This window comes from Salmo salar, chromosome 17, assembly GCF_965601325.2.
Source record: "Salmo salar chromosome 17, fSalSal1, whole genome shotgun sequence".
Taxonomy (NCBI): domain Eukaryota; kingdom Metazoa; phylum Chordata; class Actinopteri; order Salmoniformes; family Salmonidae; genus Salmo; species Salmo salar.
This window is the reverse complement of record NC_138307.1, coordinates 19,258,023-19,285,247: the sequence shown is the minus strand read 5'-3', so window position 1 is coordinate 19,285,247 and position 27,225 is coordinate 19,258,023. Positions and strand designations below refer to the sequence as shown.

Here is a 27,225-nt window from a genome sequence, read left to right as displayed (position 1 = left end):
CTCTCTCTCTGTCTCTCTCTGTCTCTCTCTCTCTCTCTCTCTCTCTGTCTGTCTGTCTCTGTCTTTCTGTTTCTCTCTCTCTGTCTGTCTCTCTCTCTGTCTCTCTCGCTCTGTCTCTCTCTCTCTCTCTCTTTTTCACATCCCTCTCTCTCTCTCTCTCTTTTTCACATCTCTCTCTCTCTCTCTCTCTCTCTCTCTCACTTTTTCACATCTCTCTCTCTCACTCTCTCTCTCTTTTTTCACATCCCACTCTCTCTCTCTCTCTCTTTTTCACATCCCTCTCTCTCTCTCTTTCACATCCCTCTCTCTCTCTCTGTCTCTCTCTCTGAAGGTACAACTCACAGATGCTCTCTGGCAGCAGAACAGACATGTCAAGTGTCTTCCTGTCATGAAGACACTTGACGTGTGTGCCTGTAGAAGTGTGTGTGTGCTCGTACCTGTGTGTGTGTGTCAGTGTGTGTGTTTGTACCTGTGTGTGTTTATATGTGTGTTTGCTGTAGTGGGACCATCCATCATCTCAGGGCTTGACAGGACGCGGTGACCCTAGTTGCCGTGGCAGCAAGGTAGCCATGGCACCTGGCTGTGACACAACAGGTTGCGTGTGATTGGTGGAGCCAGCGGTTTTCATCCAGGTCCTCTTTAACATAAGGGCTTTAAAGTCACACTGAGGTGATCCATGGCTGTTAAAGACTTAATGGCCAGCGAGCAGCTGCCAGTATCCCAGACAGCCCCAGACAGCTGCCAGTATCCCAGACAGCCCCAGATGTGCGGTTGGACTGAGTTTCATTCCAGAACAGGTTGCTTGCCTCCCTTTCAGACAGACTGACAGACATAAACTGAACTCAGCCCCAAGGTGATCAGGTAGTCTTAGGAACAGACAAATAAACCTGGTCTATCCACTTTGGCCAACTTTGTCCTCACCACCCACCCAATCCTGCACTGTTTCTATAAAACCTCCAGCCTCAGCTAGATGGAGCAGGGGGAGACTGCATGGCTGAAGAGGTCTGTCTGGGAAAGGGGAACACCTCGTCAACTGAATGCGTTCAACTGAAATTTGTCTTCCGCATTTAACCCAACTCCTCTGAATCAGAGAGGTGCAGGGGGCTACCTCAATCGACATCCACGTCGTCGTTACCCAGGGAACAGTTGTTGTTGGGGGTTAAAGGTCAAACGGCAGATGTTTCCACCTTGGCGGCTCAGGGATTCAAACCAGCAACCTTTCGATTACTGGCCCAACAATCTTAACCACTAGGCTACCTGCCTAGGAGCAGGGGGAGACTGCATGGCTGAAAAGGGGGACTGGTGTACTGTTAGTCTGGATGGATGTAACAGCATTACAATAACACAAGACTGAGTCCACTCCATCAACAGACCTGGGGAAGAAAGGTCTGTTTGTTAGAGTGTGTGTGTGTGTGTGTGTGTGTGTGTGTGTGTGTGTGTGTGTGTGTGTGTGTGTGTGTGTGTGTGTGTGTGTGTGTGTGTGTGTGTGTGTGTCTGTGTGTGTGTGTGTGTGCGTGTGTGCATGCGTGTCTGTGCGCGAGTGCCTGTGTGTGTGTTTCGTCGGGGTTCTATGTCATTAGTTTGAGTCACTGTGGTTATGTGGCAATGTGACTCACAGTTCTGCAGTGCCAATGGTCACTGCCAGAGTTAGTCTCAGCCAATACCTTGGTCTATTAGCATTACAATTAAGCAATGATTCACACCCTTAGCGGCTAGCTGTTAGCTTTGTTGCAGCTAGCTAGCCGTTAGCTTCCCTCTCTGCGGCTCTATGCTGTCAGTGGCTAGCTGTTAGCTTTGCAGCAGCTAGCTAGCCGTTAGCTTCCCTCTCTGCGTCTCTATGCAGTCAGTGGCTAGCTTTTAGCCTTCTAGCAGCTAGCTAGCCATTAGCTTCCCTCTCTGCAGCCCAATGCTTTCAGTGGCTAGCTTTTAGCTTTGTAGCAGCTAGCTAGCTGTTAGCGTTCCTCTCTCTGCAGTCAAGGTCAGTCGTCATCCCCCTCTGGAGCTTAGCAGGCGTGTCACTGGGTGACAAAAGCCAGTAAGATGTAGGGAGATAGGGGAGCAAAACGCTGAGAAACACACTTTTATAAAAGCTCAGAGACAAATTGGCTGTGGCACATGGGAGAGAGGACAGAGACAGAGGGAGAAAGATAGCGAGAGGGGGGGAGAGGGAGAGAGAGACAGAGAAAGAGAGAGGGAGGGAGGGCGGGAGGGAGAGAGAGAGAGACAGGGAGGGAGGGAGGGAGGGAGGGAGGGAGGGAGGGAGGGGAGACAGGGAGGGAGACAGGGACGGAGTCAGGGAGGGAGGGAGGGAGGGAGGGAGGGAGGGAGGGAGGGAGGGAGGGAGGGAGAGAGAGAGACAGGGAGGGAGGGAGGGAGGGCGGGAGGGTTGGAAAGAGAGAGAGACAGAGAGGGAGGGAGGGCGGGAGGGTTGGAGGGAGAGAGAGACAGAGAGGGAGGGAGGGCGGGAGGGTTGGAGGGAGAGAGAGACAGAGAGGGAGGGAGGGTGGGAGGGTTGGAGGGAGAGAGAGACAGAGAGGGAGGGAGGGAGGGCGGGAGGGTTGGAGGGAGAGAGAGACAGAGAGGGAGGGAGGGAGGGTGGGAGGGTTGGAGGGAGAGAGAGACAGAGACAGAGAGGGAGGGAGGGCGGGAGGGTTGGAGGGAGAGAGAGACAGAGAGGGAGGAAGGGCGGGAGGGTTGGAGGGAGAGAGAGACAGAGAGGGAGGAAGGGCGGGAGGGTTGGAGGGAGAGAGAGACAGAGAGGGAGGAAGGGCGGGAGGGTTGGAGGGAGAGAGGGAGGGAGGGAGGGAGGGAGGGTTAGAGGGAGGGAGGGAGGGAGGGAGGGAGGGAGGGAGGGAGGGAGGGAGGGAGGGAGGGAGGGAGAGGGAAGGAGGGAGGGCGGGAGGGAGAGAGAGACAGAGAGGGAGGGAGGGGCGGGAGGGTTGGAGGGAGAGAGAGACAGAGAGGGAGGAAGGGCGGGAGGGTTGGAGGGAGAGAGGGAGGGAGGGAGGGTAGAGGGAGAGAGGGAGGGGAGGGAGGGAGGGAGGGAGGGAGGGAGGGAGAGGGAGGGAGGGCGGGAGGGAGAGAGAGACAGAGAGGGAGGGCGGGAGGGAGAGAGAGACAGAGAGGGAGGGAGGGCGGGAGGGTTGGAGGGAGAGAGGGATGGAGGGAGGGAGGGAGGGCGGAAGGGAGAGAGAGACAGAGAGGGAGGGGAGGGTTGGAGGGAGAGAGAGACAGAGAGGGAGGGAGGGCGGGGAGGGTTAGAGGGAGAGAGAGACAGAGACAGAGAGGGAGGGAGGGTTAGAGGGAGGGAGGGAGGGAGGGCGGGAGGGAGGAGAGAGAGACAGAGAGGGAGGGGACTGCTACTCCAGACTCAGAGCTCACAGATGGTGAGGCTATTAGGTCTTTCATCAGAACCAGGCTAGGGCCGGGACGATACCCGTGTGTGTGTGTGTGTGTGTGTGTGTGTGTGTGTGTGTGTGTGTCCAACCAGTAGCAACTGCCTTCTCCTCTTTTGTTTCCTTAAACACACGAGCCTGTGTATTGATTATATCCATTACAGAAACGTTGAAGGCTGTCGATAGAGTTACCATTCACTTGATCATTTTATAATATGAATTGTTGATCTTATCCAGGTCTTCTCCTCCCTAACCTCTTCCTCTCTCTATCTCCCCTCAGCCTGAGGAGTTGGAGAGTGTCCACACACACAATTTCAAGCTTAAGCCATTCAAGAAAGTCAAGAGCTGTGATGTATGTCAGCAGGCCATCACCAAGGATGGGCTCATCTGTAAAGGTGAGTGACTGGATGTCTCTCTCTCTCTCTCTCTCTCTCTCTCTCTCTCTCTCTCTCTGCCATGTTTTTGACCACGAGCCATACCCCCATACCTACTCTATCCATTTCTCCATTTGTCAACTTCTCTCTCCCTCTATCCACCCGTCCTTCTCTCTCTCCCTCTCTCTCCCTCTATCCTCCCTCCCTCTCTCTTTCCCTCTCTCCCCCTCTAGCCTCCCCTCCTTCTCTCTCTCCCTCTCACTCTCTCTATCCTCCCCCTCTCTGTCTCTCTCTCTCTCTCTCTTATGAAAAGCTACCTCTTTCCCACAGAGAGCAGTTGACAAACCTCCGTCCAGTAAGCCCAGAAGCAGTCGAGGGGAGTCTGGTCTGGGCTCAGTTTGAGGGCTTTGGCAGAGGCTTTGCTGTTAAAATTAGCCTTGCTGCTGCTGCTGCATTAGCCCAGATAAGAGAGGGAGAAATAAAGAGGGAGAGATTGGTTGGTGTAGAGAGGGGGAGAGGGGATGAGAGAGAGAGAGAGAACGAGAGAGAGCGAAAGAGAGATTAGGAAATTATGCTGCGACAAATATTGTATATTATGATCTTTGCTGGTAACATCCTCTGGATCTTTCTAAGCTGTCAGAGCTGCCAGTGTTTCCAAACAAAAGGCTAGAGTCACATGATCCTCGGAGCATTCTGCAGCCTCTTCCTGTCGCCGTCTGTGGTTGCCAGGAAGTGTTGCTATGGCCCCTCACAATGGGAGCCATCCTCCACTGACGCAGGGTGGCGTGTGGCCAGAGACAGAGAGACATGCGCACACACACACACACACACGCACGCACACACACATACACACACGAGACAAGTAAGGATGAATGTCTACGTTTTCTGCATATACAATAGAACTAGATAAACAGTCAAACCCCCATTAAATATACTGCTGCAATATAGCAAAGCATTTTCTACCCAGCGTCTCAATATGACTAGCGCCATCTGTTGGCCGTAAAGAGTCTGTGTGTTTAATATTCCTATAATAAGCCTGTATGTTTGCTTTACACTCAGTCAGGCTCAATGTGCAATGCAGTCCTTAGGATTTCATTATAGCCTTGTCAGCAGTAGACTACTATATCCTGGATTGGTGATGAGTACCTGGGGAACACACACACACACACAACACACACACAGTATGCACACACAGCATGTACACACAGCATGCATGCATGCACACACAAGCGCAAACAGGCACACACACACACACGCAGGCACACACAGACACACACTCCACCTGGGGACCACCTGAGCTGGTGGTAGGAAGCAGGTGTCAAAGGTCATCACATGGCCACATCACTTCACAACATGGCCTAGGTCACCCCCTGCCCACACACACTGCTAAGAGAGGACACACGCGTGCTTGCAGCCTTACGCGCACACACTAACCATCAACTATGTATCAAGTAAATATAATGACCTGCAATCATACTTGTACAATCTTAAACAACAACCGACATGTGTATGACATTGATGCACCTAATAAAATGTACTAATTGATCATGTTTCTAAGCAGTTTCTAGGCAGAATAGTGAGACTGTGATGTTGACTGCATCCTGCCACATGGGGGCAGCACAGAGGTCTTTAACAGCCCAGGGAAGGTTGCCAGGTCTGACCCCTGTAGCTCCTCTTAATTCCATCTCTCCTATAAAAGCCCTGCTCTCCTAACAAGGTAAAGAGCTGGCCTTTTCCCACCCAATATGGCAGTCATCTGAGGCTAATGCAGCCTCACAGGAGTGTGTTTATACCTGTGTGTGTGTGTGTGTGTGTGTGTGTGTGTGTGTGTGTGTGTGTGTGTGTGTGTGTGTGTGTGTGTGTGTGTGTGTGTGTGTGTGTGTGTGTGTATGTGTATCTGTGTGGGTGTGTGTATCTGTGTGTATCTCTGTGTGTGTGTGTGTGTGTGTGTGTGTATCTGTGTGTGTGTGTGTGTGTGTGGTGTGTGTGTGTGTGTGTGTGTGTGTGTGTGTGTGTGTGTCTGTATCTGTGTGTATCTGTATCTGTGTGTGTGTGTGTGTGTGTGTGTGTGTATCTCTGTGTGTGTGTATCTCTGTGTGTGTGTGTGTGTGTGTGTGTGTGTGTGTGTGTGTGTGTGTGTGTGTGTGTGTGCGTGTGTGTGCGTGTGTGTGTGTGTGTGTGTGTGTGTGTGTGTATCTGTGTGTGTGTGTGTGTATCTCTCTCTCTCTGTGTGTGTGTGTGGTTATTCAGGACAGTTCCAACAGGTAGCAGCGTCTGAGAGAAAGCCAAGTCCTCAGGTCAGAGAGAATGGAATAGTATCTGGTTCAACATGTGACCTTAAACTAACACCATGTTTTCTGCTGTCTTTCAGTGTGCAAGCTGGGCATCCATAAGAAGTGTGAGGTGAAGGTAAGGAAGCCATGGAATCTTTTCTATTTTAATATCCTTGGGCTCCAGGGGAGAGTCAGAGGGGTGGTATTTTGGCAGAGCCAAACAAATGGAACCAAAAAGGAAATGTTGTGTTTGTTAGGAGGCAGCAGTCATCTCAGAGAGGCAGCTGTGCCTGTTTCACCCTGGCAGCACGTGTTTTGTAGCACACACGGACACACATGCACGCACACAGACACACACTCACTCGTACACGCACGCACACAGATACACATTCACTCACACACACAAACACACGCGCACGCAAACACACACACACAAACCCCGCCCTTGCCCCCATCCTCCTGGAAGCAAGTGACGATGCCGTGGAAGAGGAAGAACACATGGAGAGAGGGAAGGAGAGAGAGAAAGAGAAGGGAACGGCGGAGGAGGAAAACGTCAGAGAGCTAGATTATTTTGGTTTTCAGATTTGTAACTACGGAGGTGGTAACTGAAGAGGAGCTCTGTCTCTTTCTCTCTCCCTCACACCCGCCTGGCAGCCGAGACTACAATGGTAGTGCTGCTTTGAGTGGATGAGAGTACCAAGCTTGTTGGACCATCTAATGCCACCTCCGTACCCCCCTGTCCCCCCACCTCCGTCCCTCCGTCCCTCCTTACCTCCTGTTAACGATAGGTTGCGACACACGCAAGGGTTCCCACCCCTAGGGAGTGATTGGGTCGCCCCTGTTCAACCCCCCCCCCCCATCGCCCAAATCTCCCTTCAGAAACTATACCACACATGAATCAGTGTGCTTATTCATCGAAGGGTTACTAGAGAAACCAGAGTTTTGTATTCCCCAAACATCCTGAAGAAAATGAGATCAATGAGGCATTGAGTCAAAGATAGAAGGACAACAGTCAGTGAAACCTGGAATCATTCATATCCTTATAGTGGTATGTTCTACGGAGGAATTCAAGGGCTAGTTTGTGAAAACAAACTCACAATGTGTTCATAGTCCAAATTACAGGTTGGGACTAATGATCCCTGTGTAGGACCTCTGCATACACTCTTAGAAAAGCAGCCGATATCTAGAATCAATAAGGGTTTTTCGGCTGTCCCCATAGGATAACACTTTGAAGACACAGACCTGGGATCAGCATACCGTCCTCATGATCATAACCTTAACAATTAGAAGGGACAATTTAAAACTGAGCTTAGAGCAGTGCTCTGCGTAGTCGTTATCTTTACAGCAAGTTGCTTGCTTGCCGAACTGAACTATGTATCCTGTAGAGGCTGCAGTGAGAGACTCACAGGCAAAGGTTGGCTGGCTGTTAATGTTAGGTTAATGGGTAACATTGAATCTCTGAGATGACTTTGTCCTTGAAGAAAATAGCCATACCATATCACAGTAAGAGGAAAGAGATAGAAAGTGAGAGAGAGAGACCGTGTGAGAGAGAGAGAGACGAGAGAGAGAACAAAATAGAGAGAGAAAGAGAGAAAGAGAGAGAGAGAGAAAGAGAGAGAGAGCAAAAGAGAGAATCAAGGGTGAGAGTGAGAAGGAGAGAAGGAGAGAGAAAGACAAATGGAGAGAGAAAAAAGGAGATAAAGATAGACTGTTTAAAAGAGAGATGCTGAAATCAGTACAGTCCTTTAGCTAACTAACCGGAGCCAAACAGATTCTAATCATAGATCTTGGAAAGAACTGAGTGTTTGAGCACGGTGGATTTCATCAACAATTACAGTCCCTTGGACTGACTTTATCCCTTTAATTCTGTTACTGCCCTTATCCCTGTGTTGGCTTAGCTAAGGCAAAACATTTATGTTAGCTTAATCCGCTGAAATGACCGCTAGATGAAAATAAATGGAACACAATGTTGTGTAGGCGCGCTCATCGTCTCAGACCGTAAACCACGGAAAAGCAAATAGCCTTAATGCAAACATGACTGTGGACTAAGGCTGATGCCCATGCTTTCTTTAGCTGACTCGATGTTGACCTTGTTCAGTAAACATGTCATGAAATACGAGGCTTTCTGTGATCAGGAAGACTTGAGGAGTGCTTATGCTAATCTTCAGCGTTTCTTCTATCTTGATGTATACACAGTGTCCTGAGACTACGGCTTTCATTTACATTCTCTCCTCATTTCACAACAATGTTATCTCGCTCTCATTTCACAACATTGCTGTAACATCTCTGCAACATTCCTCTAACTTTGAACGGTAATAGAAAAGCAATGAAGAGCTGCTGCATGTCCCTCAGTTTAAGAGAGACGTACCAGAACAGAACATCTGAACAACTCCACAAACAATGAATAACCCAGTAGATACCCTTTAGCTACACTGTGACAGGCAGACAGGGACTAATCGCCATGCTATCCCCCCCCCCCCATAGTTATAACTTGGATTAATATGTTTTCCTTTCCCTTTAAACACAAACCAACCGACTGTCTATCCATTGATCTATGTTGTTGAAACCGCAAAGGCGCTCTGGTTTCGGTCGTAGTGACTCGTTCCTGACCATCCATGTTTTGGGGGTGAGGGCTGTGTTGTTCTGCTGCTATAGACAGAGGAACTGTGGTGACCCTTCGGTGTTTGTTATGGTTGTCGATGTGTAGGTGGTTGGTATGGAGTGTGTTATGTTGTGGTCTGGGGGTTTGACAGAGCTGGAGATGAGGCTGAAAGGCTTGGAGACAGTAGCTGTGCACGGCCCCAAAAAGGCGGTCACGTCTTGGGGCCTCAAAGTGCAGTCATTTCTCTCTTTTGTTGGCTTTGTGGCCCACAACTTTAAGCCCTATGAATTCTCATGTGACCCACCAACAAATTCAAAAAACATGTTTCAAGCCGCAACCCATTCCTAAGCTATGAGTTAAGACAGTGGTTCCCAACTAACTAGGACCTCTGGGGGTCTTGGCCTATCCACAGGGGCTACTTGAGAAGACTCATAAGACCGTTAGGTCTTCTGGTAAAATGCACACGAGGGGGTGCTTAGTAAAATTCAATTGGTGCAACAGTTACCGAAAAAGGTTGGGGACCACATAGCTAAGAGAACATGGTTTCAGACTACCAGTGGGCCCTGACCCCATCATTGGGGAATGGGAGGCTCTGCTCCAAAGCAGAGAGAGGGGACAGTGACAACAATGTGTCTTCTGTACTGCATGACCTATCATGTAATGTCCACCCAAACACAGCTGGACTGTATGTCCTACTAACCTAGCCCTGAGCTGTCTCATAGCTACTAAAACACTAGCCAAACCTCTACACTAACAAGTAGTGTATTGGCCATGCACGTTACATAGTATGCTAGTATGGATAGTATTGTGATACAGTGCAGAAGTCACTGTGGTTGTATGAGTCATGACCAGTCAATAATAGGTTTGATGAACAAACCCTCAGCTATACTGAAACCTAGTGGGTTTCCCACATCTCAGAATGACTTTCCAGCTGGCTCTGTTCCTGCTGCTTCTGAACCCCATTCCCACTGCCGTTCCCTCACTACTCTATTACTGTCCTGTCATGGAAAAGCTTTCTGGAATGCTGCTGCCGTGCTGTGGGATGTTGGGTTGGAGTCGCCAGACTTGGTTTGGCGTTGAGGGTTAGGGGAGGGAAAGGGGGAGGAGGGAGAGAAGAGAGAAAAGAGAAGGGGGGGGGGGGGGGTAGGTTTTGGCCATGTCTCTGGCTCGCTTTCCAACCAGACCCTGAAGCTGTCGTCTCCACTCACCCCAAACGCACTCCTCAGTCTTATTCTCAAAACATGCTGTTTTTGTGCTAAGTCTTGATGATATGCTTTGAGATATTATCGTAGTAAAACAGTTGATCTCATTGACACACACATCCTGTGTTTTTCAGTTATTTTTAGCTTGGGAAATGTTGTGAAAAGGGAGCTGTTGCTTTCCACTACACGGGGTACACAATGGTGACACAGTATACAGGTTAGCGCTCATTACCGGTTACCGCTAGCTGTTTACGTACCAGACACTGGCAGACCATTGCTGCCTGAAAAGAACCCAGTGTTCCAGTAATCAGGTCTGTAAACTTCCTCCAGTCGTCAATGCTGATAGTTGTTGGATGCAGTCCAGGGGTTTATAACGAGACGTCGAGGAAATGACTTGTGGCCGTGGTCCATGGGTGGACCAGCTAACCGACCGAGCCGAGCCGGGTGTGTGACTGTGACTGTTACTGGGCCTTCACATTGTGTTAGTGTGAGAGATGGAGCAGGGTGATGTTTTACTGCTTCTTGGAATTGTGAAGTCGACTCCACTATTGTTATGAGTTCTAAGAACCCTCGAAGGGATTCTAGTTTCCCGAGTGCCACTCTAGGGATCCATTCTGACAGCAACTAAAATACAGAGATGTTAAAAAGACCAGTGGCAAAACACTACAAATACTCAACATGGCACTTGATTCATAACAAGTTTAGGATACCGCAGATTGCCTTCTGTTAACTTGAAACCTGCATAAGTTGTTGACTTCTCAGTTGTAAGGTTTTGATAGTGACTGTAGCAGTATTGAATTGTAGTCATTTTTGCGCTGTCAAAACATTGCCTGAACGATACTATCTAGACCAAAACACCAACTCTGCTGGTTCTAGAATTAGATTCCACTGTACAGTCATACACGCTTGCTGCCTCTCCTTTTAGAAACAGTCAGGTTCTTCTGTCATTCCAAGAAAAATACAGCAGTTGGAAATAATCACCACAAGACGAGTCAGGCGGTCGCGTTTGATCTTTATTTGGCCACAAATTCATCTAGGGATTACTGATCTGCTGCTTACATAACCATAACATTAAGATGAGCTCCGAGCAGATAATTGGCTATCGAGGAGGGAGAAATGGATTTATCAGAGACAGAATTTAGAAATATAACACTTCAATGGGCAGTCATGAAATGTAGGAAATCTTTAAGGTGTCTGAGAATGTCTGAGAATATATAGTCTTCCCTGTGGCTCAGTTGGTAGAGCATGGTGTGTGCAACGCCAGGGCTGTGGGTTTGATTCCCACGGGGGGCCAGTACAAGATTTTTTTTTTTAAATGCATGAAATCAAATGTATGTATTCACTACTGTAAGTCGCTCTGGATAAGAGCGTCTGCTAAATGACTAAAATGTAAATGTAATACAGATGAAGGATCTTAATTTGAGCTTGCAAGAAACTAATAAATGTGAATTATTATGTGAATTATAATTAATGGACATTTTTGTAGTGGTTGATACATTTTTCTAAAGGGAAAATCAAGTCTGAAATTTTAAAGTGGAAATTACAAACTTCAGAAACCTGTCACGGCCTGACCGTAGAGATCCTTATTATTCTCTATGTTTGGTTAGGTCAGGGTGTGACTCGGGTCGGGAAGTCTATGTTTTCTGTTTCTTTGTTTTGGGCCGAGTGTGGTTCCCAATCAGAGGCAGCTGTCTATCGTTGTCTCTGATTGGGAATCATACTTAGGCAGCCTGTTTTCTTCCTGTGTTTGTGGGAGGTTGTTTGCTGTTTAGTGTCTGTACCTGACGGAACTGTGCGTTTTCACGTTTGTTATTTTGTTTGAGTGTGTTTATGATAAAGTAATGATGGACACTTACCATGCTGCGCCTTGGTCCACTTCAACTACAACTTACGACGAACGTTACAAAACCTTTTTAAACCTCAAATACACTACAAGTCTTTTTTCTTCCTGCATTGCAGGAACGTTCTCCTGCAAAAGGGTGGTCAAATTAAGATCCTACATTGGTATAAGAAAATAATCGTTATTGGGCCCCTACTCTGGTCTTTATTGAGTGTCCAGGGGCCACACGGAGGCACTTGAGGTCTGTCTATATTGGCGCTTTTGGCCATTTCACCTCAGAACGAGTGCATAGACACAGAGGAGAAGACAAACATGACCAAGGCCTTTAACACTGACTGGAGAGGGAAGGAGAGTGAAGGGGTGGGTTGTCAGGTAGAATGAGAGATGGGGTGGAGAGAAAGAGAGAGTGAGAGTGAGCAAGAAAGCGAGAGAGAGGGAAAGAGGGGAGAGAGATAGAGAGAGTGAGAAAGAAAGCGCGAGAGAGGGAAAGAGGGGAGAGAGAGAGTGAGAAAGAAAGCAAGAAAACAAGACAGAGAGAGAGGAGAGATGAGGACACACTCCTTGCTTCTACAGAAGCCACTCTGTTTCCCAGGCACAAACACGCCACTTCAAAGGCCCATCACACAGTGTCGCCATGGCAACAGCCTTCACTGGCATAGATATACAGGAGATAGATTGGACTAGCAGACAGATGGTATGGCAGAGCTATACGGGAGATAGATTGGACTAGCAGACAGACAGTATGGCAGAGATATACAGGAGATAGATTGCATTAGCAGACAGATGGTAGAGAGAGGGAAAGAGGGGAGTGAGATAGTGAGAGAGAAAGAAAGCAAGAGCGAAAGATACAGGAGATAGATTGGACTAGCAGACAGACGGTATGACAGAGATAAACAGGAGATAGATTGGGCTAGCAGACAGATGGTATGGCAGAGATATACAGGAGATAGATTGGACTAGCAGACAGACTGTATGACAGAGATATACAGGAGATAGATTGGACTAGCAGACAGACGGTATGGCAGAGCTATACAGGAGATAGATTGGGCTAGCAGACAGACGGTATGGCAGAGATAGACAGGAGATAGATTGGGCTAGCAGACAGACTGTATGGCAGAGATAGACAGGAGATAGATTGGGCTAGCAGACAGACGGTATGGCAGAGATAGACAGGAGATAGATTGGGCTAGCAGACAGACGGTATGGCAGAGATATACAGGAGATAGATTGGGCTAGCAGACAGACGGTATGGCAGAGATATACAGAAGATAGATTGGGCTAGCAGACAGACTGTATGGCAGGGATATACAGAAGATAGATTGGGCTAGCAGACAGACTGTATGGCAGAGATAGACAGGAGATAGATTGGGCTAGCAGACAGACGGTATGGCAGAGATAGACAGGAGATAGATTGGGCTAGCAGACAGACGGTATGGCAGAGATATACAGGAGATAGATTGGGCTAGCAGACAGACGGTATGGCAGAGATATACAGAAGATAGATTGGGCTAGCAGACAGACTGTATGGCAGAGATATACAGAAGATAGATTGGGCTAGCAGACAGACTGTATGGCAGAGCTAGTAGCCGGGTAAAGGGCCGATGACTGATGGTATAATCTACCCTCCCAGCTTGTCTGGAGGGAAAGCACCAAGTTCACCCAGAGTGCATGAAATCTAAATCTACCCCACAGGAGATCAAGCACCAGCAAGCACACGAAAATCATCTCAAGTATCCTAAATAATTTCCTATTTATGGTTTGTGGTTCGTTCCTGCTGAGATACCTCTTAAGACTGGATCCTGGCTAGAAACATTGGTTGTATTGATCTGGCTTTATCTCAAGACAAATGGAAAAAGCGTTGGAAAAGGTGGCTCACAACACATGAATGTTTGGATAACACACAACCAGCTCTTCTTTCTATTCAAACATTCAACCAGCCACCCAGTGTTTTACATTACATTCTGTTGAATTATTTACCTGCCTGTACACCAACAGAGCTGATTTCCAACCTGAAATAGAAGAATACATTCTCTCAGATCTATAGCGTGCTGTGTAGATGCAGAGGAATGTACACACACAGTGCACCTGGGACTGACTGTGTGCTGTAGAACCAGCTAAAGCATGGTCATGGGTGGAACTGGCTCTGAGCCTGACAACTCATGTTTTACCTGTACGCTGAGAATGTGATGATAGAGAGAGAGATAGATAGAGAGATAGAGGGTAGAGCGAGAGAGAAAGAGAGAGAGAGAGAAAAGAGAGAGTGAAAAAAGACAGAGAGAGAGAGAGTGAGAAAAGACAGAGAGAGAGGTAGAAATAGAGCGAGAGAAAGAGAGACAGAAACAGAGACTGACATGAGGAAAGGAGGGATTTAGAGTGTTCTGTCAATCACATTCCAAGCCCCCCCCCCACCCCCACCCATCCTGTTAAGGAAGTCCTGCTTTTCATACACTAAGCACATAGCTACCTCTTTCCATCATAAGCATGCGTGTGCATCAACAGAGGAAAAACCAAAGGGGGAAGAAAAGGGAAGAGAGAGAACGAGTGTGTATGTGTGTGAGAGAGAGAAAGGGAGAGAGAGAGAGAGAGAGAGAGAGAGAGAGAGAGAGAGAAAGCCACAGAGAGAAAGAGAGAGAAAGCCAGAGAGAGAGAGGGAGAGAGAGAGAGAGAGAGAGAAAGCCAGAGAGAGATAACATAGATTATGTAAAGGTCAAGCTGCAGGCATGAGGGAAGAACAGAACACAACAGTGGGTTCTAGTCCCAGTCTGCATCCAGAGCTCTCTCTCTGTTCCTCCTCTCTAGTTTAGGGTACTGCAGTCAGAAGAAGCCTGGAGCCTTGGCCTTATATAGTGTGTTTTCAACTTTGTTGGCCGCAGACGGATTGAACAGAAGCCAGCGGCATTAAGTGTGGATCCTGGAGAAGTTGAGAGGTGTGTGCGTACACACACACACGATCGTGCACGTGCTTGTGCACACACGCACAGATTCACTGGCTTGCTGGTCTGGCACGCGTTTGGGATTACTCCTGTTGTTTTGAGGGGACGGGGGACAGACAGTGGAGAGTGTCTCTATTTGGTATCTGGAGGGAGAGAGACAGTAGAGAGGGGAGAGAGAGAACGAGGGAGAAGGAGGGAAGAGGAGAGGGAAGGAGAGAGAAAGTGAGAGAATTCCATCGTTGAACAGGTAAGAGAGCTGGCTGTACAGTGTCCTCTAATGTTATGGATTGATTGATTGGTACTGTGTTCTGTTTTGGCTTGTTGGGTGGAAAGCTCATTCTGAGATAGTCTTAGGTGTCCAAATCAATAAACATAAGTTCTCTTTGTCTTCATCTGCCAAAAGACAGTCAGGAGCTGGAAGATGTTTTACATTGTAACTACTTACAATCAATGTCCTTTGTTGTAATTATATTGCATGTAGATTTCTAATAAGAGGTACTTGATGTACTTGAAAAAAACAATGAAAAAATCTATTGCCATTTCAGATGTAAATCAATGCATATCATGTAACGGCTGATATGGTCAGCTACTGTCCTTCAGTACACTGGGTTCTGCATGTTTCCCATGTGTTACGCTGTAGTCCTGGGAAAGTGGCTCTCTGGGGAGCTGGCTAGAGTTCCTTTGAGTCTCGCTCTGCTTTCATGTCCTGAGCGGAGGTGTTTTGTGACTGGTCTGGAGGAGAGTGGAGCTGGCGGAGGTAGAGTGGTGGCTGTGGCCATGTTTCGCCTTTACTGTAACCAGTGGCTGACAGGACGGACAAATCAACCGCTGAAGCTACAGTATAACGATAGGTCAACCCGGAGGTGTGGGTGAGTGGGGGGGATGTTTGCGTATGTGTGTGTGTGTCATGTATGTGCCAGACAGATACAGAACTAGAAGTCGGCCTCTACCTTCACAGTGATTTTACTCTCATTTTCTCTGCCTCCTCGTAGTCTCCTTTAACAAGTCTCCATCTCTAGAGAACCTCTGTTTTCCCCTGTCTTCCTCTCTCTCTCCCTGCCCTCACTCCTCCCTTTTTCCCTGACTGACACTTCTAAGTGAGGATGTTGACTGATGACCACCGTCATTCCCCTTTAACCCTGGGCTAACAAGCAGTCAAAACAAGACAGAAGACTCCTGTTTGTTATGGTTGAGCTGTAACACATTTTGGCGGATGGAAAGACATTTCCTACTGTTTACCTGTCCAGGGTGTTATGTGGTTGTGAAGCATGAAACAGCAAAAAAACATATTTTTTGTGTCAGTTCAATTTAAATTCGATCAGTCTGAGAGAAAGAAATAGGTGGCAGTTTCATAAAACCCGTTCTGTACAAATTCTTTATTACCATAGACGAGCTACTAAATGTAATTTTCTCCTCCAAACACTTAGACCGAAACACTTACCAATTGACACTGCGAAAGCCCTTCCAATTCAGAATTGCACCTCAGGCATTTTCATTTTCATCGGTCACCATTAGTCCAGAGCAGAAAATTCCCCACCGCTTTCCTCAGCACTTCCAGAAAACCTCTTACCCTGCCAGAACAGCCTTAAATCAATGCTTACAACCATCTCTTCCTCCAACATTAAGATGCTGTGAGCGAATAATGGCTGTGGACTGGCTTCTTTCCAGATAGATCCGTTCCTTTGCAAAAACGGTTTCTCCTCTCTTCATCCAAATCCCTCTCTTTATCTTTAAACTGGTTTCCCTCGTGCCAAGCTCTGTAACGCCTCCTCATTGGATGCCTCGGAGCAGCCAAACTTCACCAAACCGTCCGGAGACAGACTAGACTAGAGGAACGATGTGTATTGAACAGCATCTGGCCCATGATGAGTCTACAGAGGTTGTGAATGAGTATTTGTTGAAGTAGATGCTTTAGAGATGAAATCAGACATTTTCATGTGACGTTTGTTTAATATTCTAACACGTATGTGACATTGAATGCAGCTGACTGAGAGAGAACCGTGAAAATACTCCCTCAAAGTGCAGCAAAGTTGGCTTCATTAGTAGTATGTGTTGTATAGTGTAGCTACAGTCGTGTTTTAGTGTGTCTGTCTACATGTGTTTAGCTCCCACTGGCTTGGATACAGTATGTGTGTGTGTGTCTCTGTGTGTCGTTGACATTGGCTTGGCAACCCGGACCCTCTGTGCTTTTGTTCTCTAGTCAACAGAACCATTAGTGGTACTCTGAGTGAAAGCATCCCACGGTCAGTTCTGATTCAACATGAACTCTGAGTGATACCTGGCCATGGACCATCCATAGAGCATACTACTCCTATTAGCTCTGTCCAACTCCGTTCAACTCAGCCACGCAGGCCAGTAATGACGATAACATGCCTGCTTAAGACCTCCAATAGCGATCCTGCGGAGATGTGATCTCTTTGTGTGGCCATTATGAAGCTCTCCTCGTTATGAAACTCCAGTTGGCTTCCACATCAGAGGTTTTCAACCTGCGTCCAACGCTAGCCACAATTGCACATATTATATTCATCTATTTCTTCTGGAGAAGGATATTCAGTGCTTATGACGGTATGGCAGTGGTTTTGGTTGAATGTTGGATCCATAGAAGGTATGAGAGGTTAGCCGTAAGCAGCACACACACTCACCGCTAACCGCGGTTTAACCATGATCCAATGGATCTTGTGTTCCCACACTAATGTTAATGTTGTGTTAATGTTGTGTTGGGTTAATGTTGTTTCCATGTGTGTTAATGTTGCGTTAATGTTGTGTTAATGTTGTGTTGGTTTAATGTTGTTTTAATGTGTGTTAGTGTTGTGTTGTGTTAATGTTATGTTAGTGTTGTGTTAATGTTTTGTTAATTTTGTGCTACTGTTATGTTCAAGTTGTGTTAATGTTGTCTTAATGTTGAGTTAATGTTGTGTTAATGTTGTGTTGGGTTAATGTTGTTTTAATGTGTGTTAATGTTGTGTTGGGTTAATGTTGTGTTCATTTTATGTTAATGTTGTGATACTGTTATGTTCAAGTTGTGTTAATGTTGTCTTAATGTTGAGTTAATGTTGTGTCAATGTTGTGTTGTGTTAATGTTGTTTTAATGTTGTCTTAATGTTGGGTTAATGTTGTGTTGTGTTAAAGTTGTGTTAATGTTATGTTTGACAACTGGACGAGCTGGACTGGAGGTGTGTGTAAGTACGGCCCTGGAGCATTCTTTCTATGTTATTTCAGGGTTTGTTCCAGACATTTGAAAACACAAAACAACATTGAGACACTGAACAGATGTTGTTACATCATGATGACTGCTACTTTACTGTACTGTTACCTTGTGGATGTTTGGTTCTCTAAAGGGTTTTCTTAGGATGGAGACAGATGAGGGGACTTCTGAATGTGATCGGACATGAGAGGCATAGAGCCCCAACCCTGGTGTGTCCCCACTGACCTCCTGAGAGGGCATGGGGATGGACTTTATACATTACTGAATAAAGTTAATTCACTGAATTGGTGACCTCAACCCTGCCTGGAACCTCTCTAGAGTATGTTCCACTGTTAGTTCTTTCAGAGGTACAGTGCAACATTATGCTCATGTCTTTCCCATCTGATTTACTGTACACCGTGGGCATGGCTAGGGTATACAGTACATAGTGGGTCTAGGCTAGGGTATACAGTACATAGTGGGTCTAGGCTAGGGTTTACAGTGCATAGTGGGTCTAGGCTAGGGTATACAGTACATAGTGGGTCTAGGCTAGGGTATACAGTACATAGTGGGTCTAGGCTAGGGTTTACAGTGCATAGTGGGTCTAGGCTAGGGTTTACAGTGCATAGTGGGTCTAGGCTAGGGTATACAGTACATAGTGGGTCTAGGCTAGGGTTTACAGTACATAGTGGGTCTAGGCTAGGGTTTACAGTGCATAGTGAGTCTAGGCTAGGGTAAGCAGTACATAGTGGGTCTAGGCTAGGGTATACAGTACATGGTGTGTCTAAGCTAGGGTATACTGTACATAGTGGGTCTAGGCTAGGGTATACAGTACATAGTGGGTCTAGGCTAGGGTATACAGTACATAGTGGTCATGGCTAGGGTATACAGTACATAGTGGGCATGGCTAGGTAATACAGTACATAGTGGGTCTAGGCTAGGGTATACAGTACATAGTGGGTCTAGGCTAGGGTTTACAGTGCATAGTGGGTCTAGGCTAGGGTAAGCAGTACATAGTGGGTCTAGGCTAGGGTATACAGTACATAGTGTGTCTAGGCTAGGGTATACAGTACATAGTGGGTCTAGGCTAGGGTATACAGTACATAGTGGGTCTAGGCTAGGGTATACAGTACATAGTGGGTCTAGGCTAGGGTTTACAGTGCATAGTGGGTCTAGGCTAGGGTAAGCAGTACATAGTGGGTCTAGGCTAGGGTATACAGTACATAGTGGGTCTAGGCTAGGGTATACAGTACATAGTGGGTCTAGGCTAGGGTATACAGTACATAGTGGGTCTAGGCTAGGGTATACAGTGCATTGTGTGTTTAGGCTAGGCTATACAGTATATAGTGGGCATGGTTAGGGTATACAGTACATAGTGGGTCTAGGCTAGGGTATACAGTACATAGTGGGTCTAGGCTAGGGTTTACAGTGCATAGTGGGTCTAGGCTAGGGTATACAGTACATAGTGGGTCTAGGCTAGGGTATACAGTACATAGTGGGTCTAGGCTAGGGTATATAGTACATAGTGGGTCTAGGCTAGGGTATACAGTACATAGTGGGCATGGCTAGGGTATACAGTACATAGTGGGTCTAGGCTAGTGTATACTGTACATAGTGGGCATGGCTAGGATATACAGTACATAGTGGGCATGGCTAGGGTATACAGTACATAGTGGGCATGGCTAGGGTATACAGTACATAGTGGGTCTAGGCTAGGATATACAGTACATAGTGGGTCTAGGCTAGGGTATATAGTACATAGTGGGTCTAGGCTAGGGTATACAGTACATAGTGGGCATGGCTAGGCTATACAGTACATAGTGGGTCTAGGCTAGTGTATACTGTACATAGTGGGCATGGCTAGGGTATACAGTACATAGTGGGTCTAGGCTAGGGTATACATTACATAGTGGGCATGGCTAGGGTATACAGTACATAGTGTGTCTAGGGTATGCAGTATATAGTGGGTTTAGGCTAGTGTCTACAGTATGTAGTGAGGCTAGGGTATACAGTACATAGTGTGTCTAGGGTATGCAGTATATAGTGGGTTTAGGCTAGTGTCTACAGTATATAGTGAGGCTAGTGTATACAGTATATAGTGAGGCTAGGGTATACAGTATATAGTGAGGCTATTGTATACAGTATATAGTGAGGCTAGGGTATACAGTATATAGTGAGGCTAGTGTATACAGTATATCGTGAGGCTAGTGTATACAGTATATAGTGGGTTTAGGCTAGGGTATACAGTATATAGTGAGGCTAGGATATACAGTAAATAGTTGGTCTAGGCTAGGTTATGCAGTATATAGTGGGTTTAGGCTAGTGTATACAGTATATAGTGAGGCTAGGGTATACAGTATTTAGTGAGACTGGTGTGTACAGTATAAAGTGAGGCTAGGGTATACAGTATATAGTGAGGCAAGTGTATACAGTATATAGTGAGGCTAGGGTATACAGTATATAGTGAGGCTAGTGTATACAGTATATAGTGAGGCTAGGGTATACAGTATATAGTGAGGCTAGTTTATGCAGTATATAGCGAGGCTAGGGTATACAGTATATAGTGAGGCTAGTGTATACAGTATATAGTGAGGCTAGGATATACAGTATTTAGTGGGTTTAGGCTAGGGTATACAGTATATAGTGAGGCTAGTATATACAGTATATAGTGAGGCTGGTGTGTACAGTATATAGTGAGGCTAGGGTATATAGTATTTAGTGGGTTTAGGCTAGTGTATACAGTATATAGTGAGTCTAGTGTATACAGTATATAGTGAGGCTGGTATATACAGTATATAGTGAGGCTAGTGTATACAGTATATAATGAGGCTAGTGTATACAGTATATATTGAGGCTAGTGTATACAGTATATTGTGAGGCTAGTGAATACAGTATATAGTATATAGTGAGGCTAGTGTATACCGTATATAGTGAGGCTAGTGTATACAGTATATAGTGAGGCTAGTGTATACAGTATATAGTGAGGCTAGTGTATACAGTATATAGTGAGGCTAGTGTATACAGTATATTGTGAGGCTAGTGGATACAGTATATATTGAGGCTAGTGTATACAGTATATAGTGAGGCTAGTGTATACATTATATAGTGAGGCTAGTGTATACAGTATATAGTGAGACTAGGGTATACAGTATATAGTGAGGCTAGTGTATACAGTATATAGTGAGGCTAGTGTATACAGTATATAGTGAGGCTAGGTTATACAGTAGGAAGCCAGGAAAACCTCTGTACATTCTGTAGATACTATTGATGTACACTTCCAGCAGCCCCAAAGCCAAGGGAGGTTGTTTTCCTAAGTAGCCTGGTAAAGTAGCGTCTAGCGGGAACGAGTGAGAAGATCGTTAGCTCAATCAAGTTCTCGCCATGACGTCTGGCGTTGCAGACGGGTTTTTATGGCGGGGAAATGGAAAGGCTTGCCTTTAAGCGTTTTGTGTTTGGCTACGGTCAAATAGTGTTGATGGACGTCTATAGAACTGGAAACAGTTGGCTGGGGAAGTGTCGTCATGTTGGAAATACAGCGGCTTGATATTCTCCTGGCAGCATGCTAGTCGTCATTCATCATATGTTTTCCTACTGTGTTACTGCTATGGTTTAACTTTCCCTCCATCTCTCTTTAACCGCAAGATCTTATTTTACCATTACCAAAGACCTGCCAGTAATACTCTGATATTTAGAGGAATACATTACAGCGTGTAATGTTGAAATATCCAACATGATTGTTCAGGAACTTTCCGTCACAATAACCAACATATTTGTTTACCATTCAAATCAAATAGAAGCCTGGTTAGCTCTATAACTCCATCTGAAGTACTGTTCGGCTTGACGTCCTTATTTGGCTTCTTAGTACCTGAAGTATTTATTTCCCCAGGCAGACTGCCACTACTACTGCAGTTTCTCTTGTGTGGGCAGGCGAAGGCTTCAGGAATCCCAAATGCGGGTCGATCCGCCAGATTCTTTTTCATGGGAGCCAATGAGACGATTTTTCTCCCTGACGACATCTCCACCCATACTCACCATTTAGGAGTATGATGACGTTTCCCCTAGATGTTGCCTGGATACCCTTTCACATCGCTCTGTCCAACTGATGTTTCTTCACCGCCATGATTTCTAGAATGCAAATACATTCTGAACGTTCTGATTGGTTTGGGAAACCGATGGGTTGGGCCAGAGCCGGCCTACATGATGACGTTATCAACTTTGATTGGTTAGATTTGTTAGAGAGAATCCAATCACAGAGGAATTTGTTTTGTACAACTCCCCTCATTTGGAAGTCACACAAACACCTTTTAGGGTGGCAGTTTTCGATTGAATGTATGTAGCGATTGATAGAGCAACGGAATTAAATTCAGGTTGAGTTGTCAGGCAACCCTAGATGCTGATCTGAGGTCAGTTTTCTGTTTCTCTCCCTAATGCTTCTGGTTAGGGTTTGTGAGAATGTATACTGATCCTAGATCAGTGCCTAACTACAACTTCTAACAGTATCTGTCATCGTCATAGTTGTTCTGTCTGTGTGGTATTTAGTGGCTATTAATAATTCTGAAGTATAGGAGCAGCCAAGTATGCTGTCTCTTAGCACTGTGTTGTACAGAGCTGAATCTCTCTTAGCACTGTGTTGTACGGAGCTGAATCTCTCTTAGCACTGTGTTGTACAGAGCTGAATCTCTCTTAGCACTGTGTTGAACGGAGCTGAATCTCTCTTAGCACTGTGTTGTACGGAGCTGAATCTCTCTTAGCACTGTGTTGTACAGAGCTGAATCTCTCTTAGCACTGTGTTGTACGGAGCTGAATCTCTCTTAGCACTGTGTTGTACAGAGCTGAATCTCTCTTAGCACTGTGTTGTACGGAGCTGAATCTCTCTTAGCACTGTGTTGTACGGAGCTGAATCTCTCTTAGCACTGTGTTGTACGGAGCTGAATCTCTCTTAGCACTGTGTTGTACGGAGCTGAATCTCTCTTAGCACTGTGTTATATGGATCTGAATCTCTCTTAGCACTGTGTTGTACGGAGCTGAATCTCTCTTAGCACTGTGTTGTACGGAGCTGAATCTCTCTTAGCACTGTGTTGTACGGAGCTGAATCTCTCTTAGCACTGTGTTGTACGGAGCTGAATCTCTCTTAGCACTGTGTTGTATGGAGCTGAATCTCTCTTAGCACTGTGTTGTATGGAGCTGAATCTCTCTTAGCACTGTGTTGTACGGAGCTGAATCTCTCTTAGCACTGTGTTGTACGGAGCTGAATCTCTCTTAGCACTGTGTTGTATGGAGCTGAATCTCTCTTAGCACTGTGTTGTATGGAGCTGAATACTAAATGCTTTCTTGGCGTACAGTACGCTGGAAGGCTGCTTGTTCCAACCTGTTGTAAGCCCACACGTCTGGGTGGTGGGAATTTATGCATTCCTTCACTTTTTTTTCATAGCAATCAGAATCCTCAAGCTTGGTTTTGCACAGGGAAAATGGATTTGAGTCAGGCAGTATACTGCCAGCTTGTCTACCCTATATTATACACCCAGATAGTTGGAGTTGTGTTCTTTGGGAGAGGAAGCCACTTGTGATGCAGCCAGATCTCTGCTAGGAGTGTGGATATACTGTGCTGTGGAAAGACTCCCCACGAGCAATGCCTTGCTCCACTAAACCCCAGATGAGACACTTTTTCAGGGGTAGGATTGAGAGAAAGGCAGGCTGGTTGGCTAGCTGTCTGGGGGTCTGGTTCTGCCTCAGTTCCTTCTAAGACCTCGTGACTGGACAGATAAACCCCTCGCTGGACTCTCTCACCCTCTCCTCTACAATAGAGAACTTGTGGTACTTTATGGTCAACTCAGACACACCTCTCTCTCCTCTCCTCTCCTCTCCTTTGCTGCTTCTGTCTCCCATGCCAGAGGCATGTGTCCGTTCTTCCCTTGGTCCAACGCCATGTATGGGTTTCTCCCCCCCCCCCCTCTCGCTCCTCTCTGTCTCTCTCTCTCTCGCTCCCACTTTCTCTCTCTCTCTCTCTCTCTCTCTCTCTCTCCCTCACCAGCACAGAGCCAGAGTGACTCAACAAAACAATATCATTTTACAGGCTTTGGACCTTAAAACAGAGAGAGAAAAGCACTAAGATGGCTGTATAACAGACGCGTCTGGCATGGCTTTGAAAAGTGTGCATGCGGGTACCAGTCTGAGTGGGTCCTAAGCCCAGTAGATCCATATTAGTCCAGTCTGAGTGGGTCCTAAGTCCAGTAGATCCATATTAGTCCAGTCTGAGTGGGTCCTAAGCCCAGTAGATCCATATTAGTCCAGTCTGAGTGGGTCCTAAGCCCAGTAGATCCATATTAGTCCAGTCTGAGTGGGTCCTAAGTCCAGTAGATCCATATTAGTCCAGTCTGAGTGGGTCCTAAGCCCAGTAGATCCATATTAGTCCAGTCTGAGTGGGTCCTAAGCCCAGTAGATCCATATTAGTCCAGTCTGAGTGGGTCCTAAGCCCAGTAGATCTATATTAGTCCAGTCTGAGTGGGGTCCTAAGCACAGTAGATCCATATTAGTCCAGTTTGAGTGGGTCCTAAGCCCAGTTGATCCATATTAGTCCAGTCTGAATGGGTCCTAAGCCCAGTAGATCCATATTAGTCCAGTCTGAGTGGGTCCTAAGCCCAGTAGATCTATATTAGTCCAGTCTGAGTGGGTCCTAAGCCCAGTAGATCTATATTAGTCCAGTCTGAGTGGGGTCCTAAGCCCAATAGATCCATATTAGTCCAGTCTGAGTGGGGTCCTAAGCCCAGTAGATCCATATTAGTCCAGTCTGAGTGGGTCCTAAGCCCAGTAGATCCATATTAGTCCAGTCTGAGTGGGTCCTAAGCCCAGTAGATCTATATTAGTCCAGTCTGAGTGGGGTCCTAAGCCCAGTAGATCCATATTAGTCCAGTCTGAGTGTGTCCTAAGCCCAGTAGATCCATATTAGTCCAGTCTGGGACTCTGATTCCCCCTGCCATATATGGATGCATCTGGTTGGGTATTGTTCACTAGGTTCCATAGCGATGTAGTCAGAATGAGCTATGAGGCTAAATTGAGGAGATGACGCAGATTAGCTTTGAGTTGGTGTGAATGTTTTTTGAGGGGGGAAGTGATTCATTTGGTTTTATCTGTTTGTCTCTCGAGCTGTCAGGCTGTTTTTGTCTGTCTGTCTGTCTGTCTGTCTGTCTGTCTGTCTGTCTGTCTGTCTGTCTGTCTGTCTGTCTGTCTGTCTGTCTGTCTGTCTGTCTGTCTGTCTGTCTGTCTGTCTGTCTGTCTGTCTGTCTGTCTGTCTGTCTGTCTGTTTTTACCCCCATATCTGTATGCATGTCTGTCTGTATGTCTTTATCTCTCAGTCTGTCTTTTTTAATATGCCTGTCCGTCTCTGATAAAACCTACGCCTGTGCACTTTCCGAGGCCTGACCTTTTAGAGAGGACGCCACATCTCCTTCACTGGGATAGCTGAAGGCCTGAGCACCATGGTGCTGAGCCACATCTCCTTCACTGGGATGGCTGAAGGCCTGAGCACCACAGTGCTGAGCCACATCTCCTTCACTGGGATGGCTGAAGGCCTGAGTACCACAGTGCTGAGCCACATCTCCTTCACTGGGATGGCTGAAGAACCTAAGTACCACATTGCTGAGCCACATCTCCTTCACTGGGATGGCTGAAGGCCTGAGTACCACAGTGCTGAGCCACATCTCCTTCACTGGGATGGCTGAAGGCCTGAGTACCACAGTGCTGAGCCACATCTCCTTCACTGGGATGGCTGAAGGCCTGAGTACCACAGTGCTGAGCCACATCTCCTTCACTGGGATGGCTGAAGAACCTAAGTACCACATTGCTGAGCCACATCTCCTTCACTGGGATGGCTGAAGGCCTGAGTACCAGAGTGCTGAGCCACATCTCCTTCACTGGGATGGCTGAAGGCCTGAGCACCATGGTGCTGAGCCACATCTCCTTCACTGGGATGGCTGAAGGCCTGAGCACCATGGTGCTGAGCCACATCTCCTTCACTGGGAAGGCTGAAGGCCTGAGTACCACAGTGCTGAGCCACATCTCCTTCACTGGGATGGCTGAAGGCCTGAGCACCACGGTGCTGAGCCACATCTCCTTCAGTGGGATGGCTGAGTACCACGGTGCTGAGCCACATCTCCTTCAGTGGGATGGCTGAGTACCACGGTGCTGAGCCACATCTCTTTCAGTGGGATGGCTGAGTACCACGGTGCTGAGCCACATCTCTTTCAGTGGGATGGCTGAGTACCACAGTGCTGAGCCACATCTCCTTCACTGGGATGGCTGAGTACCACGGTGCTGAGCCATATCTCCTTCACTGGGATGGCTGAGTACCACGGTGCTGAGCCACATCTCCTTCACTGGGATGGCTGAGTACCACGGTGCTGAGCCACATCTCCTTCACTGGGATGGCTGAGTACCACGGTGCTGAGCCACATCTCCTTCACTGGGATGGCTGAGTACCACGGTGCTGAGCCACATCTCCTTCAGTGGGATGGCTGAGTACCACGGTGCTGAGACACATCTCCTTCACTGGGATGGGTGAGTAGCACGGTGCTGAGCCACATCTCCTTCAGTGGGATGGCTGAGTACCACGGTGCTGAGACACATCTCCTTCACTGGGATGGGTGAGTAGCACGGTGCTGAGACACATCTCCTTCACTGGGATGGGTGAGTAGCACGGTGCTGAGACACATCTCCTTCAGTGGGATGGCTGAGTACCACGGTGCTGAGCCACATCTCCTTCAGTGGGATGGCTGAGTACCACGGTGCTGAGCCACATCTCCTTCAGTGGGATGGCTGAGTACCACGGTGCTGAGCCACATCTCCTTCAGTGGGATGGCTGAGTACCACGGTGCTGAGCGGTGCTGAGAACTGTTTGCTGTTAGTTGTGAATAAAGGAAGAAGGCTCCTCAGACTGACAGTGATATATCTGTGTCAGTCACAGCTCCAGTTAGTAGGTATAGAGGGTTTAAACAGCACACATTAACTGACTCTATGAGGGGGCCCCTGGGGGCCCGACCTTAGTATCATACATTTTAGAGACACAGGCACACACACATTAACGTACACACACATATTAACGCACACACACACACACACACTCTTTTCAGTTTCTCTCTCTGTCTCTCATGTACGCCCCCCCCATCCAGACCCATAGTAGTTACAGTGTAATATGTGGATTCACTGGGATCTGCTAGGATAGATAAATCTGGATTTAGTCAAACAAATGTCAGCCCACCGGAGTTTGTTATGCACTCTCCCCGTTGCTATAGCAACCAAGAAATCCTCCAAAAGTCACCCGTTGCTGTTAGGAGTTTTTCCTATGGGTGCTGATGATCTTCTGTAAACGTTTAGGCAATAATATCCAGACAGCATACCTATATATACGTTGAGGGAACGTCAGCCTA

The 27,225-nt window shown here is 47.0% G+C and overlaps 1 protein-coding gene across 19 annotated transcripts in view; it reads left to right on the top strand.

Annotated features, from left to right (window-relative positions):
- Positions 1-27,225, top strand: part of LOC106575599 (tensin-1) — a 185,322-nt gene that overhangs the window by 86,394 nt on the left and 71,703 nt on the right. For 15 of the 19 annotated variants that reach the window (XM_082963555.1, XM_082963552.1, XM_082963548.1 and 12 more), the window contains exons 2-3: positions 3,676-3,790; positions 6,141-6,178. In XM_082963555.1, coding sequence (XP_082819681.1) covers positions 3,676-3,790; positions 6,141-6,178 — 153 coding nt within the window. Of the gene's footprint in view, positions 1-3,675; positions 3,791-6,140; positions 6,179-14,142; positions 14,867-27,225 lie in introns of those variants that run through there. The other 4 variants (XM_082963563.1, XM_082963562.1, XM_082963565.1 and 1 more) reach the window with 1 other exon arrangement.